At 46.5% G+C, this 12933-nt stretch overlaps 2 protein-coding genes and 5 non-coding genes across 7 annotated transcripts in view; 6 read left to right on the plus strand and 1 right to left on the minus strand.

Moving 5' to 3' along the window:
* Window positions 1-617: 617 nt before the first annotated feature.
* On the plus strand, window positions 618-10663 carry LOC132450959 (polyadenylate-binding protein 1A-like). Its single transcript, XM_060043170.1, has 13 exons — window positions 618-1320; window positions 2253-2446; window positions 3367-3482; window positions 3834-3973; window positions 4259-4353; window positions 4977-5114; window positions 6423-6885; window positions 7014-7124; window positions 7798-7940; window positions 8763-8847; window positions 8989-9119; window positions 9551-9667; window positions 10251-10663. The coding sequence occupies exons 1-12, from the start codon at window positions 1128-1130 to the stop codon at window positions 9638-9640; spliced, it is 1899 nt and encodes a 632-aa protein (XP_059899153.1). The 5' UTR covers window positions 618-1127; the 3' UTR covers window positions 9641-9667; window positions 10251-10663.
* On the plus strand, window positions 4656-4790 carry LOC132451769 (small nucleolar RNA SNORA5). The gene has a single exon (XR_009524220.1). It is a non-coding gene; the product is annotated as a small nucleolar RNA SNORA5 (small nucleolar RNA).
* On the plus strand, window positions 5863-5994 carry LOC132451768 (small nucleolar RNA SNORA5). The gene has a single exon (XR_009524219.1). It is a non-coding gene; the product is annotated as a small nucleolar RNA SNORA5 (small nucleolar RNA).
* Window positions 7451-7585, plus strand: LOC132451771 (small nucleolar RNA SNORA5). Its single transcript, XR_009524222.1, has one exon. It is a non-coding gene; the product is annotated as a small nucleolar RNA SNORA5 (small nucleolar RNA).
* On the plus strand, window positions 8486-8620 carry LOC132451770 (small nucleolar RNA SNORA5). The gene has a single exon (XR_009524221.1). It is a non-coding gene; the product is annotated as a small nucleolar RNA SNORA5 (small nucleolar RNA).
* On the plus strand, window positions 9715-9849 carry LOC132451766 (small nucleolar RNA SNORA5). The gene has a single exon (XR_009524217.1). It is a non-coding gene; the product is annotated as a small nucleolar RNA SNORA5 (small nucleolar RNA).
* A 1567-nt stretch (window positions 10664-12230) lies between the features above and the next one.
* The window catches only part of LOC132451019 (type-4 ice-structuring protein), a 1772-nt gene continuing 1069 nt past the window's right edge, over window positions 12231-12933 (minus strand). Inside the window, exon 4 of the mRNA XM_060043247.1 lies at window positions 12231-12462. Within this exon, the coding sequence (XP_059899230.1) occupies window positions 12249-12462 (214 nt within the window). The 3' untranslated portion in view covers window positions 12231-12248. The remainder of the gene's footprint in view (window positions 12463-12933) is intronic.

A 12933-nucleotide genomic window follows, 5' to 3' on the forward strand; every position in this document is an offset into this window, starting at 1 on the left:
CATTTTTAAAAATGTCAAACAAGTTCATGAAATTAGAACTAAGTAAAGTATAACAAAACATGAAACCGTATTTTAGGGGAGTAGGAAGCGTCAGGTTTATTTGGCCACTGTTAACACCTACAGCATGTGTCATGCCTGATACAAAGCCAGAAAATCCACACATGGTCATGTTGGCAACATTTTCAGCCAGTTTTTGCCTAGGACAGTATCTTCCATATGCTGTAGTTTATCTTGTTTCCCTGCGTCTTGGTAGGTTAATTTGCATCTGGATGGGAAGCACTGAATCTGCAGGGTTACGCTTGAATCCTTTGAAATTTCATAAAATGTACCTCCTTAAAACACTGCCACCGATAGTTGGTGACGTGAACTACAGTTTTGCGGCAGCAGCATGTTTTAGTATCTTTTTTTATTTGCATTTGATTATATTTACTGCAATCACAGCAGTGTTATCGTCATCAGCACACGTTTTTCTTTTATGTTTAAATGTCAATACCAATGTGACCATTTTATTTAAATAGATCATTCAGGGATAGCCAACGCCCCTTTTCTCTTATTACCATAGCTGGTAGACGAGTGGTCCGATTTGATGACGTGTCTCAGAGTATATAAACAGCCACTTCCCATCGCTCATCCCCCTCAACCCCGGCTGTTAGTGCTGTGTGAGTGCGTGTGTGCTCTTGAGCCCGCTCGGCACACATTCTATAAAAAAATAAAAATACAAAAAAAACTTAAAACACCAAAAACGCTTAAAAAATCTTAATTTCTTTTCTTTTTGTAACTACTTCAGTGAAGCTGGACTTCGTCCCTCCTCGAAGACTGGAAGACACAAGACTACGGCATTTCAATCGACGTTTGATGCTAGTGAAACAGGCCAAGTAGATATTTTATCATTACCCGTGGTTCAATTCGACTTAGAAAGTTTTAAATTCCCGACCAACCGTAACAAGGTCCGTTTTAAAACTCACATTTACTAAACCGCATATTTTATTAGAACGCCGCAGTTGTCAAGTCGACGGTAGCCAGGCGTCCCGTTCCTTCCATTAACGTTTCTAAAATCGTCGTAGTTACTCAAACGTCCGTATTTTCGGGTGGCGTTCGTGTCTCCTAACGTTACCACCGGCGCCAACATGAACCCCAGTGCTCCCAGTTACCCCATGGCCTCTCTCTACGTCGGGGATCTGCATCAAGATGTGACGGAGGCCATGCTGTACGAGAAATTCAGCCCGGCCGGGGCTATCCTTTCCATCCGCGTCTGTAGGGACATGATCACACGGCGGTCTCTCGGATACGCCTATGTCAACTTCCAGCAGCCGGCCGACGGTAGGTAATATATGTGTTGAATGGGTGTGTTGTGAAGTTAAAACGCATGTCGCGTTTTTTTAAATGGCAGCTTGCGGTGCCCCGTCTCTTCTCCACGTGACTGGGGCCGACATATTGTCGTGTTTTTTTTCCGCACAAGTTGCGAAAAGACCGTTTGCCCTGCCCACTCATGCAATGTACTCCATTAACTGGTTAATTCCCATTCCTAACGCATCCACATACCAGCCGCTGCACAATTGTTATTAGTCTGAGGCTACTCATCGGCACTCAAATTACATTTGGAGACGGATAATTTTGAATGTTGAACGTGAGCTCATTATTTGGCAGCGCCCTGTTTTTTTCCTCTGAGAAGTTGCACAGGGTGGCTCTACCCGTCGACTCCGCCAAAAAAGGCCTGCATTTCAGCGATAACGTCTTGGGACTCAAATTTTCCGCCTTATTTTTGTTCGTTTGGGTGTTAAGTTTGGACAACCATCCATAATGACTTGTGTATGCCTTTCAGAGCTGCTGTCAAGTGACATTGTTTTCCCCACTCAAGCATTTGTAGGCTATATGTGTGTGTATGTAAGGCTTTACACATATCAATATCATAGTGAGAGGTCATTATAGTTTTGCATCTATCTAATTAGAAGTAGGGCCAAGTTCTTGGTTCAAACGCAATCCATGGAAACCTTCAACAACCTGCCGAAACCATGACATCACATTAATAACATGCACAAGACAATGGTTCTAATACATCAATGAATTGACAAATTAATAAATGCCAATTGATTTATTTGGATTAACAACTGCTAAGTCATTGTCATCACTCGAAGACCTGGTGTTTCCTCTTCCCATGTAGACCACTTGACCGCTGGCGCATTTAAAGAAACGTCCAGTCAGCCGTGGGCCTGCTCTGTTGTTCAAACACTCCCCTACTGTTTCCCCCTCAGCCGAGCGTGCGCTGGACACCATGAACTTCGACGTGATCAAAGGGAGGCCGGTGCGCATCATGTGGTCACAGCGGGACCCCTCGCTGAGGAAGAGCGGCGTCGGCAACATCTTCATCAAGAACCTGGACAAGTCCATCGACAACAAGGCCCTGTACGACACCTTCTCCGCATTCGGAAACATCCTCTCCTGCAAGGTAGGCGGCCAGGGCGAGGCCCATCACCCCCTCCCCGCCCCATTGGCCTACTATAGTAGTAGGCCAGGCGGGGGCTGGACGTATGCCATGTTGGTTTTGTTATGAGGTTGCATTTTGAATGTCACGATATTCATAACGTAAAAAACCGAGGCACAGTGACATGAATGATGTAACCATGAACAAGTGTTATGAAAAGAGTGTTAACAGTAAACCTCTTGTAACCGAGGTGTGTGTGTGTGTGTGTGTGTGTGTGTGTGTGTGTGTGTGTGTGTGTGTGTGTGTGTGTGTGTGTGTGTGTGTGTGTGTGTGTGTGTGTGTGTGTGTGTGTGTGTGTGTGTGTGTGTGTGTGTGTGTGTGTGTGTGTGTGGGCTGATGCCTTGTTCTGTGAAGTGTTAAGACTCAATTGTACCTCTGTATGGACTAGCAACCAGAGGTACATGTTGGGTCTCTATTACACGTGTGTGCGTGTGTGTCCCACAGAGGCTGCAGTAGCTTGTTTTCACTTCAAAATGAACACTACGTGTCAGAGCTGTGATTGGCCCACATCGTAGTCTCTTTGGGGTTATATAAAGGTGAAAACAACGCACCATATTTTTGATCACCTCCTACTCAAAGCCAAGGAGGCCTCCAAGATGTTGATAATTTGAGGATGACTCAGCATTCAGTTGCGAGACGCATCTTCACATTATAAACAAAGATGCCAGCGGATTTGGGGCCAATTCGTTTTGTCGGTCTATTCGCAAAGCCTCCGACACTGAACTGTAAACGAAGGCATCGGCATAGACGCCCACACAGCACTGTAATTCACCCTTTGGGAGTAACGCCATCTCAAAGCGGTTCACAATGTCTGCAAGTTTCAATTGCATTTGGTTGTGCATGAGCGTGCGGCTTATGTCTTGCATGGGTCTCTTCTCTTCAAGGTGGTTTGTGACGAGAATGGCTCAAAGGGCTACGGGTTTGTGCACTTTGAGACTCAGGAGGCGGCCGAACGAGCCATTGAGAAAATGAATGGCATGTTGCTCAATGACCGCAAAGTGTAAGTGTTTAACTGCTAGTGTGTGAACTCATTTTAATCGTTGCCATCTAGTCTAAAATGAACATTGAACGATTCAGATACCAGTGAGCCAACATAATATGCACTTGGTTCTTATCAACCTCTTTCACCTTGAAAGGATGTAATGACATATAAATGAGTGCATTTAAACCTAGGTTATGCTGATTCCAACCTACAGACGTATAATTTTTGGTTCTGTAGCATATATGGATTTATGGAAGACCTTGAGGTTTCTAAAGTCTTCTAATTGACGAACTGCATTCAAATCCCTTCATTGAATACTTTAAAATGCTTCCAACAATTATGTGCTGAAGTCCTGTTTTGTCATTGCAGGTTTGTCGGCCGCTTCAAATCGCGCAAAGAGCGCGAGCAGGAGCTGGGCGCGCGGGCCAGGGAGTTCACCAACGTCTATATCAAGAACTTTGGCGAAGACATGGACGATGAGAAGCTCCGGGAGTTCTTCGGCAGATACGGTCAGTTTGCTGCAACAGAAGCACACTGTTGGGGCCCCCGACAATGGGGTCTTTCACGACCGGGCTGCCTGAGAATGTTTACGGGTAAACACGGCCTATATAGAGGCTCCCGGATGAAGTGGACACGGACACGCCTCTAAATGAGCTGGGTAGAAAATTGGATCGTTAAAAAACAACAACAAAAAACTCCCCTCAAACGTGCCGGGCTGCGTTTGACATTTCTTATACCCTTCTCAGGTGTTGTGACCAAAACAAGTGCTTCAAAATGTTTTCCCTGTTGTCTAGGCACTGCCATGAGCATCCGTGTCATGACGGACAACAGCGGAAAGTCGCGGGGCTTCGGTTTTGTCAGCTTTGAGCACCATGAGGACGCCCAGAAGGTGAGCGCAATGAGTCAGGAACCCTCCCCCAGGGGTACAAAGGCCCCATAAGGCCCATCACAACCCCCATCTAATGGGTGTGGCTGGGATAGCCAGCTATACCGCCTCTGTGTATGATTGCCTCTTAGTCCTGACTATCCATGGCTGTTCACAAGAGGGCTAAACAAGGTTCCCAGTTTGTACTTTTTTTTTTTTTTCATGTTGATCTTGTTGTTTAGAAATGTAATCACACAGGCTTTAGGACATTGGTTTCAATGTAGTTAACAGAATGTTGATCCCTCCCGGTTTAATTATTCAAAGTCTGCAGCTTTGTCAAATTCGGTGCCACTTTCTCCATGGGTCGCACCGGCCCAAACGGCTGCAACAGTGACTGTGGTTCATGGGCCCCAGAGTCCCCCACTGTGGGCACTGGGGACAAAATTGTACTACATACAATTCAGTGAATAGCTGATGGCTTTGGCCGTTTGGCTTGTAATGTATCCACCTTTTTTCATGTCTTGAATATATCTTTGAATCAGTTAATTTACTCTCCACCATTGTTTGATTTGTGGACATTTTTGGAGAAAGAATCTCCAAGTTGTGACTCGGCACTAAACAATTTGGTTGTTTTGATCCCTGGTTAGGCAGTGGATGAGATGAACGGAAAGGAGCTGAACGGCAAGCTGATCTACGTTGGCCGCGCTCAGAAGAAGGTTGAGAGGCAGACGGAACTGAAACGCAAATTTGAGCAAATGAAACAGGACCGCATGACTCGCTACCAGGTGGGTTTCACGATTGTTGGCAGGTTAAAGATGCAAATAACAATATAACCAAGTGTTGGTATCTATATGAAAGTCCTTGTTTTGTGTGAGCGGATCCTTGATGCCAACCCCATCAATAATTGTCCCATCACTTTTTACCTTATTGGAAACTTGTATTTATCAATATGTGCCTAAATATAATTCTACCAATTTTTAAGAATTGGATAGGATCGTTTTTTAAGTTATTTATAAGTGCAGCATTCCTCAAAACTGGTTTTGCAACAATCAGGTATGGTTTTCCTGTTACTAGGAAAAGAAACTGAAACTAAAGGATATCAAGTTGTACGTGTAGTATCGTTCTAGTATGTATTAACACTGAAGATGACCTGGAGTACAGTATTGTCAAATCAAGTTGAGGTCTGTTTTACCTTTTTTATTTCTTGGCTATATTTCTATATTTCTGATGTAGACTATCAAGAGTCATGTGTAGGGATTATTTAAGTGGTTGTTTGACAGATTTTCATGTGTTGAACCTTCTGTTCATACACAAGCTAGAGGACCAGTTCACTAGGCCGGTTATCCCAAAACTTCAGTTATTTAAAACTCAAAGCAGTTAAAACATTGTGGTGACTGGGGCATTTGAGGGCGGTTTAAATACTTGACTGTTTAACGATATCTTGATCCTTGATCAGTCGTTTATGTTTGTGTATGTGGTCATCAGTTTATGATCCTCTTGGCTGAAAAAAAAACTGGTATAATTGCGTAAAGCCGCAGCTTTGTCAAATTCGGTGCCACTCTCTGTGGGTCGCACCGGCCAAAAAGGCTGCAACAGTGACTGTAGTTCATGGGCCCCAGGCTCCCTCATTGTGGGCACTGGGGACAAAATGTACTACATACAATGAAGTGAACCGACTTGGTTAAGGCTCGCTGACACTAAAATGTGTAACGGCCTGACGAGAGTAGTGATGTTGATGGGGTTCCAAATAAAACGGGTAATTGACAAGAGGTGAAGCATAGTGCGGCAAGTGCCCTATATATTTCATATCCTCTAGGATCAGATTAGGGCAAGGCGACTTTATTTATGTAGCACTATTTATGCGTGAGGCGGACTCAAAGTGCTTCACATAGAAACGTCGTCATTATGTTGTGCGTGAGAGTCTGAAATTTAATTATTTCACTGCAGAATGGACCCTTACTGGTCGAGTGTGCTTCTAACGTACGCAAGAGATTTGCCTTTGAGATTTGCATAGTGTCACATTCACGGCGCCGTTCCCCAGCACTCGTCTTTAGTCTCACCGCGTCCCCCCCGTCCCCCGTCCCCACCCACAGGGCGTCAACCTGTACGTGAAGAACCTGGATGACGGGCTGGACGACGAGCGCCTCCGCAAGGAGTTCTCCCCGTTCGGCACCATCACCAGCGCCAAGGTGATGACGGAGGGCGGCCGCAGCAAGGGCTTCGGCTTCGTGTGCTTCTCCTCGCCGGAGGAGGCCACCAAGGCGGTGACGGAGATGAACGGCCGCATCGTGGCCACCAAGCCCCTCTACGTGGCGCTGGCCCAGCGCAAGGAGGAGCGGCAGGCGCACCTCACCAACCAGTACATGCAGCGCATGGCCAGCGTGCGCGCCGTGCCCAACCCCGTCATCAACCCCTACCAGGCCGCGCCGCCCTCGGGCTACTTCATGGCCACCATCCCGCAGGCGCCCAACCGGCCCGCCTACTACCCCGCCGCCGGGCAGATGGCCCAGATCCGGCCCAGCCCCCGGTGGGCCACCCAGGGGGTGCGACCGCAGCGTGAGTAGCCCCCCCCCCCGCCCGCGGACGCCGGCCCCTCTCCTGATGAGATGTTGGCTGATGGTTTGACGGGAAGGCTCTATTGTTTGCGATGGGTGTTCCTCATTGCTGTGTGTGTGTCTGTGCAGACTTCCAGAACATACCAGGCGTCATGCGTCCGTCGGCCCCACGGCCCCAGGGCTTCAGCACCATGCGGCCCACCTCCCAGATGCCCCGCATGATGTCCACCCAGCGCGTCGGTCAGTGGTCCTCTTCTGTTACCTTGATGGCCCGTGATGCTAGGGATTCAGGAGGAATGCGTTTGATCAAGAATGGATCCTGATTAGAGAATAGTTCTTAAAAAAAAAAAGAAAGAAAGAATATCTGCATTGAGTTTCTAATATATTCTGTCTAGGTCGTGTCCGTAACCTTGGGTTCACAAGAAGGCTTCATAGGGTTCAAAGTTTTGTAAATTTTTGTACAGGTTGTTCTTTTCGTTAAGAAATGTAATCACACAGGCTTTAGGACATTGGTTTCAATGTAGTTAACAGAATGTTGATCCCTCCCGGTTTAATTATTCAAAGTCTGCAGCTTTGTCAAATTCGGTGCCACTTTGTCCGTGGGTCGCACCGGCCCAAACGGCTGCAACAGTGACTGTGGTTCATGGGCCCCAGAGTCCCCCACTGTGGGCACTGGGGACAAAATTGTACTACATACAACCAATTATAGCAGATTGCTTTCTTGTTTTGGTGAGCCCTTGCTTATTATCTAAAGGCGACATTGTTTGTACTACAAGGAATGAAGTTGTAGGTCAATGCTAATTCACTGGCGTCTTCGTCCAAAGGATGCGTGTTCTTATTTCTGCTGCTGTAGTAGAAAAGGGAGTCTCCATTTATTTTTTTTCTTAACTCCTAAACCGTCTGTCCCCTGCAGCTCAGACCATGGGACCCCGGCCGACCAACGCCGCCGCCGTCGCTGCCTCCCAGCTGCGCGGAGTCCCCCAGTACAAGTACACCCCAGGGGTCCGCAACTCCCATCAGCACATGCCCCAGCAGACCCAGGCCCCCATGCAGCAGGTACCCAGCCCCCTGCATCGCCCGGGCCTAAAGCGTAGGCCATGAGGCCCTGGCTTTAAGGATGTTTAGTGGTATGGTAGTTCTGACTGCCAGGCGAGAGGTTCTGGGTTCCAAACCCTCTGTCCATAGTCTACGTGTAGGCATTGCTGAGCAACGTGCCTTAACCCCTACTGGCTTATTAATGAATCTTAAAGAATTCACCAAGTCGCTATGGGTGTGTAAGTGTATGCTAATGGTTGAATAGTATGCAACCATTAGCTTGACTGTTATAATCAAGTTTTCCTAATTGGGGGAGTTGAAATGCTCAAGTGACCATGGGTTGGATGTTGAGTTGTATAGGCTTTAGTAATGTCTTCAACAATTCATAAAATACATTTTTTGTTACTCGGGTGTTTTTTTTTTTTTTTTTTTTTTTGCTGTCTAGTTTTGTAAATTTTTTGTGCATGTTGTTTGTCGTTTAGAAATGTAATCACACAGGCTTTAGGACATTGGTTTCAATGTAGTTAACAGAATGTTGATCCCTCCCGGTTGAATTATTCAAAGTCTGCAGCTTTGTCAAATTCGGTGCCACTTTGTCCGTGGGTCGCACCGGCCCAAACGGCTGCAACAGTGACTGTGGTTCATGGGCCCCAGAGTCCCCCACTGTGGGCACTGGGGACAAAATTGTACTACATACAACTAAGTTAATAGCTGATGGCTTTCCTGTTTTGGTGAACCCCTATTATCTAAAGGTAACAATGTTTGTACTACAAAAGAACAAAAGTTGTGGGATCAATGCTAATTCAATGTCTAACTGGTTGTTTTGTGCGTCTCGCTGGGCAGTCTGCTGTTCACGTGCAGGGCCAGGAGCCATTGACGTCCTCCATGTTGGCTGCGGCCCCTCCCCAGGAACAGAAGCAGATGCTGGGTAAGTACCACCTGAATGCTGCTGTACAGTTGGGTACCCCCCCCCGCCCCCCCTTTAAAATACAATGGCAACCTCAGTCCCTCACCAATACTTAATCTCTCTCGCTCTCTCCCTCTTTTTCTCTGCCCATCTCTGCACCAGGTGAGCGTCTCTTCCCCCTCATCCAGACGATGCACCCCAGCCTGGCGGGGAAGATCACCGGCATGCTGCTGGAGATCGACAACTCGGAGCTGCTCCACATGCTGGAGTCGCCCGAATCCCTCCGCTCAAAGGTGGGTCCCTCATCCGTTAGAGCACCTCGCTCTCCATGGCCAAACCCTAGCATCCATTGTAGACTAGGCAACTCCATATCAACTACACACCTCCCATTTCAACCACTCACCTCCATTTTAGAACAGGCAACTCCATCTCGATGACTTGGCTGACTATTTGAGACCATGGACCTCCATGGCAACCACACTCACTTCCATGGAAACCACTTACCACCGTAATTTTGACCCAGGCACCCCTATTTCAATTCAACTCGGGTCTCCATTTCAACCCCTCCCCATTTTCTCAGTTTCCAACCAGTCGGCTACAACCAGAGCTGACGGTTCTGTATCTAGGGATGAGTGGGGTGGAAATTGTCTGGAGGAAACGAAGGTGAAAAGTACATTGTATTAATAGTGAAGTGATGTCAAGCCGTGCTACTTCCCCCCCCCAGGTGGATGAGGCGGTGGCTGTGCTGCAGGCCCACCAGGCCAAGGAGGCTGCCCAGAAGCCTGTGTCCAACACTGCTGTCCCAGCCGTCTGAAATACCATCCCACCACCGAAGTACTTGGTACGACCCATGCCCTCTAAAGCCCTCCCTGGAAGAACGGTCAAAAGTGCAGCTGTGTCAAATTCGGTGCTACTTTCTCTGTGGGAAGCACCGGCCAAAATGGCTGCCACAGTGACTGTAGTTCATGGGCCCCAGAGTCCCTCACTGTGGACACTGGGGACAAAATTGTACTACACACAATACTTAGTTTTGGTTTAGAATGCAAATTGTAATCGTTTCTAGCCAAAGCTTTTTTTTCTGTTGCTGCAGTAGACCAGGGCGGCCACACCCTCAAATGTTAGCTACTATAAGTCACCATTGCAGGAGGACACAATCTATTTGCATAGGCTGCCCCTGTCTTTGATGCGGAGCCCAATTCCCTTAGGCCAGTTTCATATGCAGGAATTGAGAGTTCTCTTTAATGTAATTGCCTTTGAATCGCAACAGCTGTAAAGAACTGTATTTGAGCAGCAATGTGGATCTTCCCCCGGCCTTTCGGCAAAAGGAATCTGATAAATTGCTTCCTTCTTAGTTCAACAGCCATGTGTTGAAATGTTAGTATCCTCACTAACGACATGGATGTCATTGTGCTTTGTGTCTTCAGGATCAGGGGAGCCCTGCGATGTACAGCTTCACCGAGGAGGAGGAGAAAATAAACATTGAAAAAGCGAAAATGCAGAAAACAAAACAAAGCAAAAGAAGCTAAATGACAAAAAAGAGAAGGAAAGAAAGGAACTGTCCGGCCGGGCCTAGTGAAGTTACCACTAGTTCCTGTTCGCTTAATTGAACAAAAATACAAAAAAAGAGAAAATTTAGAAAATTTAAAAATGATAAGAGTTTTGGGGGTTTTAAGAGGAGATTCCACCGGGAATTGAGAGTTGATGAAAGCATTCCTATATTGTTCTGACGTTTTATCCCTTTTATTGTTTTCGACTGACAGAATTGCAGGGACAACCTTGCATTGCGACTTTACCCTTGACATTTGCTTGCTTGAATTAAAGTTATAAATGAAAATAATCGACCTCCTTATTGTCTCTACTGCCGCTTTTCCACCGCACATGTAGCTCGACTCGACACGACACGACTCGACACGGTAGCAGCACGGGTGCTTTTCCACCGCAAAAAGTACCTCCTGGACGTGGGCGGGGTCGGCTGCGCGAAAGGGCAGTGACGTATTTGTGTACGCGACGCAAACAACACATACGCAACCCACACATGGACAGAACCCACATAACAACAATGGAGGACATCGATCACATTACTATTATTAGCTGGCATGTTGAAGAAGTTGGAGAAGTGGAACATGTTGGCTGCGGCGCTGCTATGGATGTTACCAGCATGGTTGCCATGTCGCTCTCGTGACTTCGTCACTCTCTGGCCAATCAGTCGCCGGCCGTCTGCCGACGTCACCTTTTAGCATCGGCTCAGCTCGCTTGGAACCTAGAGCGAGTAGGTACTAGAAAAAGCAGCCACTTCAGGTACCAGATACCATGCAGTATCTACCATGCAGTGGAAAAGCGGCATAAATGGATTGATTGAGCTACAAATATTGGTCAGTTTTGCTGCAGTTTAGTTTCTAGTTCTTCTTTCAGTTTTGGGTTTTAATGTTCTTGAATCAAAGATGTAGGTAAATTTAGTAATTGTGTTCAAGTCGGCCGTTTTCTTAAAAACCTGCGCAAAATTTTTAGTTTGTCCTTTTTCAGCTGTTTAACCCAATTCAACACTTTTCAAGATTAAAGTTACATTTCACAAGTCAATCATTCAGATTGGATGTATATACTCTAGGGGTGTTTCTAGGATTTGAGTACATTTGGATATAGTTTGGACTTATGTCCAGTGATCCTCCTTTTTATTGTCTTTAAGCTCTTTTGATGACATTTTAGGAACTCTAGAACCATATTTACATTCAGAGTCATCTCTTGATAATATAAAAATGTAAATGTGTACCTCAAACGTATATACTTAATTCTTATGTTGAAAATATTGGCAAGTAATTCGTTTTAATATTGAGTGGAAGAATACTTCACAACTGCATTGCAATATGCACGTGACGTGTTCCGTAATGATTTGGGGCTGATGGCTCGGACGCAGACCAGTCTGAAAACGATAGCTAAAGCTACAGCCACTAGAGGCCGCTGATGAGCAAACCTGCATAGTGCATGTTTATCCAGCACTGGTTAGTTCTTCAATCCAATTCTCAGGCAGCCAACGGTACTTCCAATTAATAAGTATATATTTTTTTGTGTACCATATAACTACATTGTCAACCTTAAGTCCACAGAAACTCTGCTCTGGCTCAAACTCTATTAGTCCCATTTTAATTAATCAATTAATCAAAGTTTCTAAAAAAGACCCAGTAAGCGACTCATGAATAGAAACGATGAATCCATACATTTTTTTCAGTCGTTTTTATTGTGCTTCTGTTGACATATAGCACACATCTTAGGCCGCTACCACCCCTCCAACACATCCAAACAGTTCTGATGTAGAAGGAACCACAGGGAAGTGAAGTGTGTTAGAGTCACCGCCACGGACCTCGTTCCAGGCGGTGCTCTGGTGGCACAACAAGGACATCTGACACAACTATCGGTTGGTAGAGGTTTTACTGGGCGATGGCCTTGGCCTGGTCCAACAGCTTGCGGAGCACGCTCTCCAGCTCGCTCTGGAATTCATCCACGTAGGGCTTGAGCTTCTGCTGCATGTCCTCGGCCAGGGGGGTGACCTTCTCCTGGACGCTGGTGGCCAGAGGGGCGAGGTGCTCCTGGATCTGGGTCATGATGGGCTCCAGCTGGGTCCTCCCGTCCTCGAGGATGGTCCTGAGATGGAGAGGGCGAGGCGGAGGGAAAAGACGTCAATCCACAATTCAAAGGTTTCCCCCTGCATACTTTTATTTCTGTGGGTTAGGCTCAAAGTAGGTTAAGATCAATCGTAGACCTGCTTGACAACCTAAGTTACTCTGACATAGCCATTCCCTTACCCTTGGTAAGTGGTCGTTGGACCGGTCAGTGATAAGTTATATTACCATACAGAGCCCCTCAAAAGAAAAGTTCAGACAATATCCGAACCCTGATATCGCTATTGTATCTTTTTACCCCTTGGGGGCGCCACTGCAATCATTGACCGAGATGCTGGACACACTTCAAATCAACTGCATTCATCGATTTTTTATTGGTTGTTACCGCTGTTTTGAGTTCTCTGGGATGTTGAATGTTTAATACAGTGATGGTGTCCATGACGACAATTACGGTTTATCTTGTCTATGTAGCCTACGAGCCGTGTATACTCAC

Source organism: Gadus macrocephalus, chromosome 22, assembly GCF_031168955.1.
Source record: "Gadus macrocephalus chromosome 22, ASM3116895v1".
NCBI classification, from domain to species: Eukaryota; Metazoa; Chordata; class Actinopteri; order Gadiformes; family Gadidae; genus Gadus; species Gadus macrocephalus.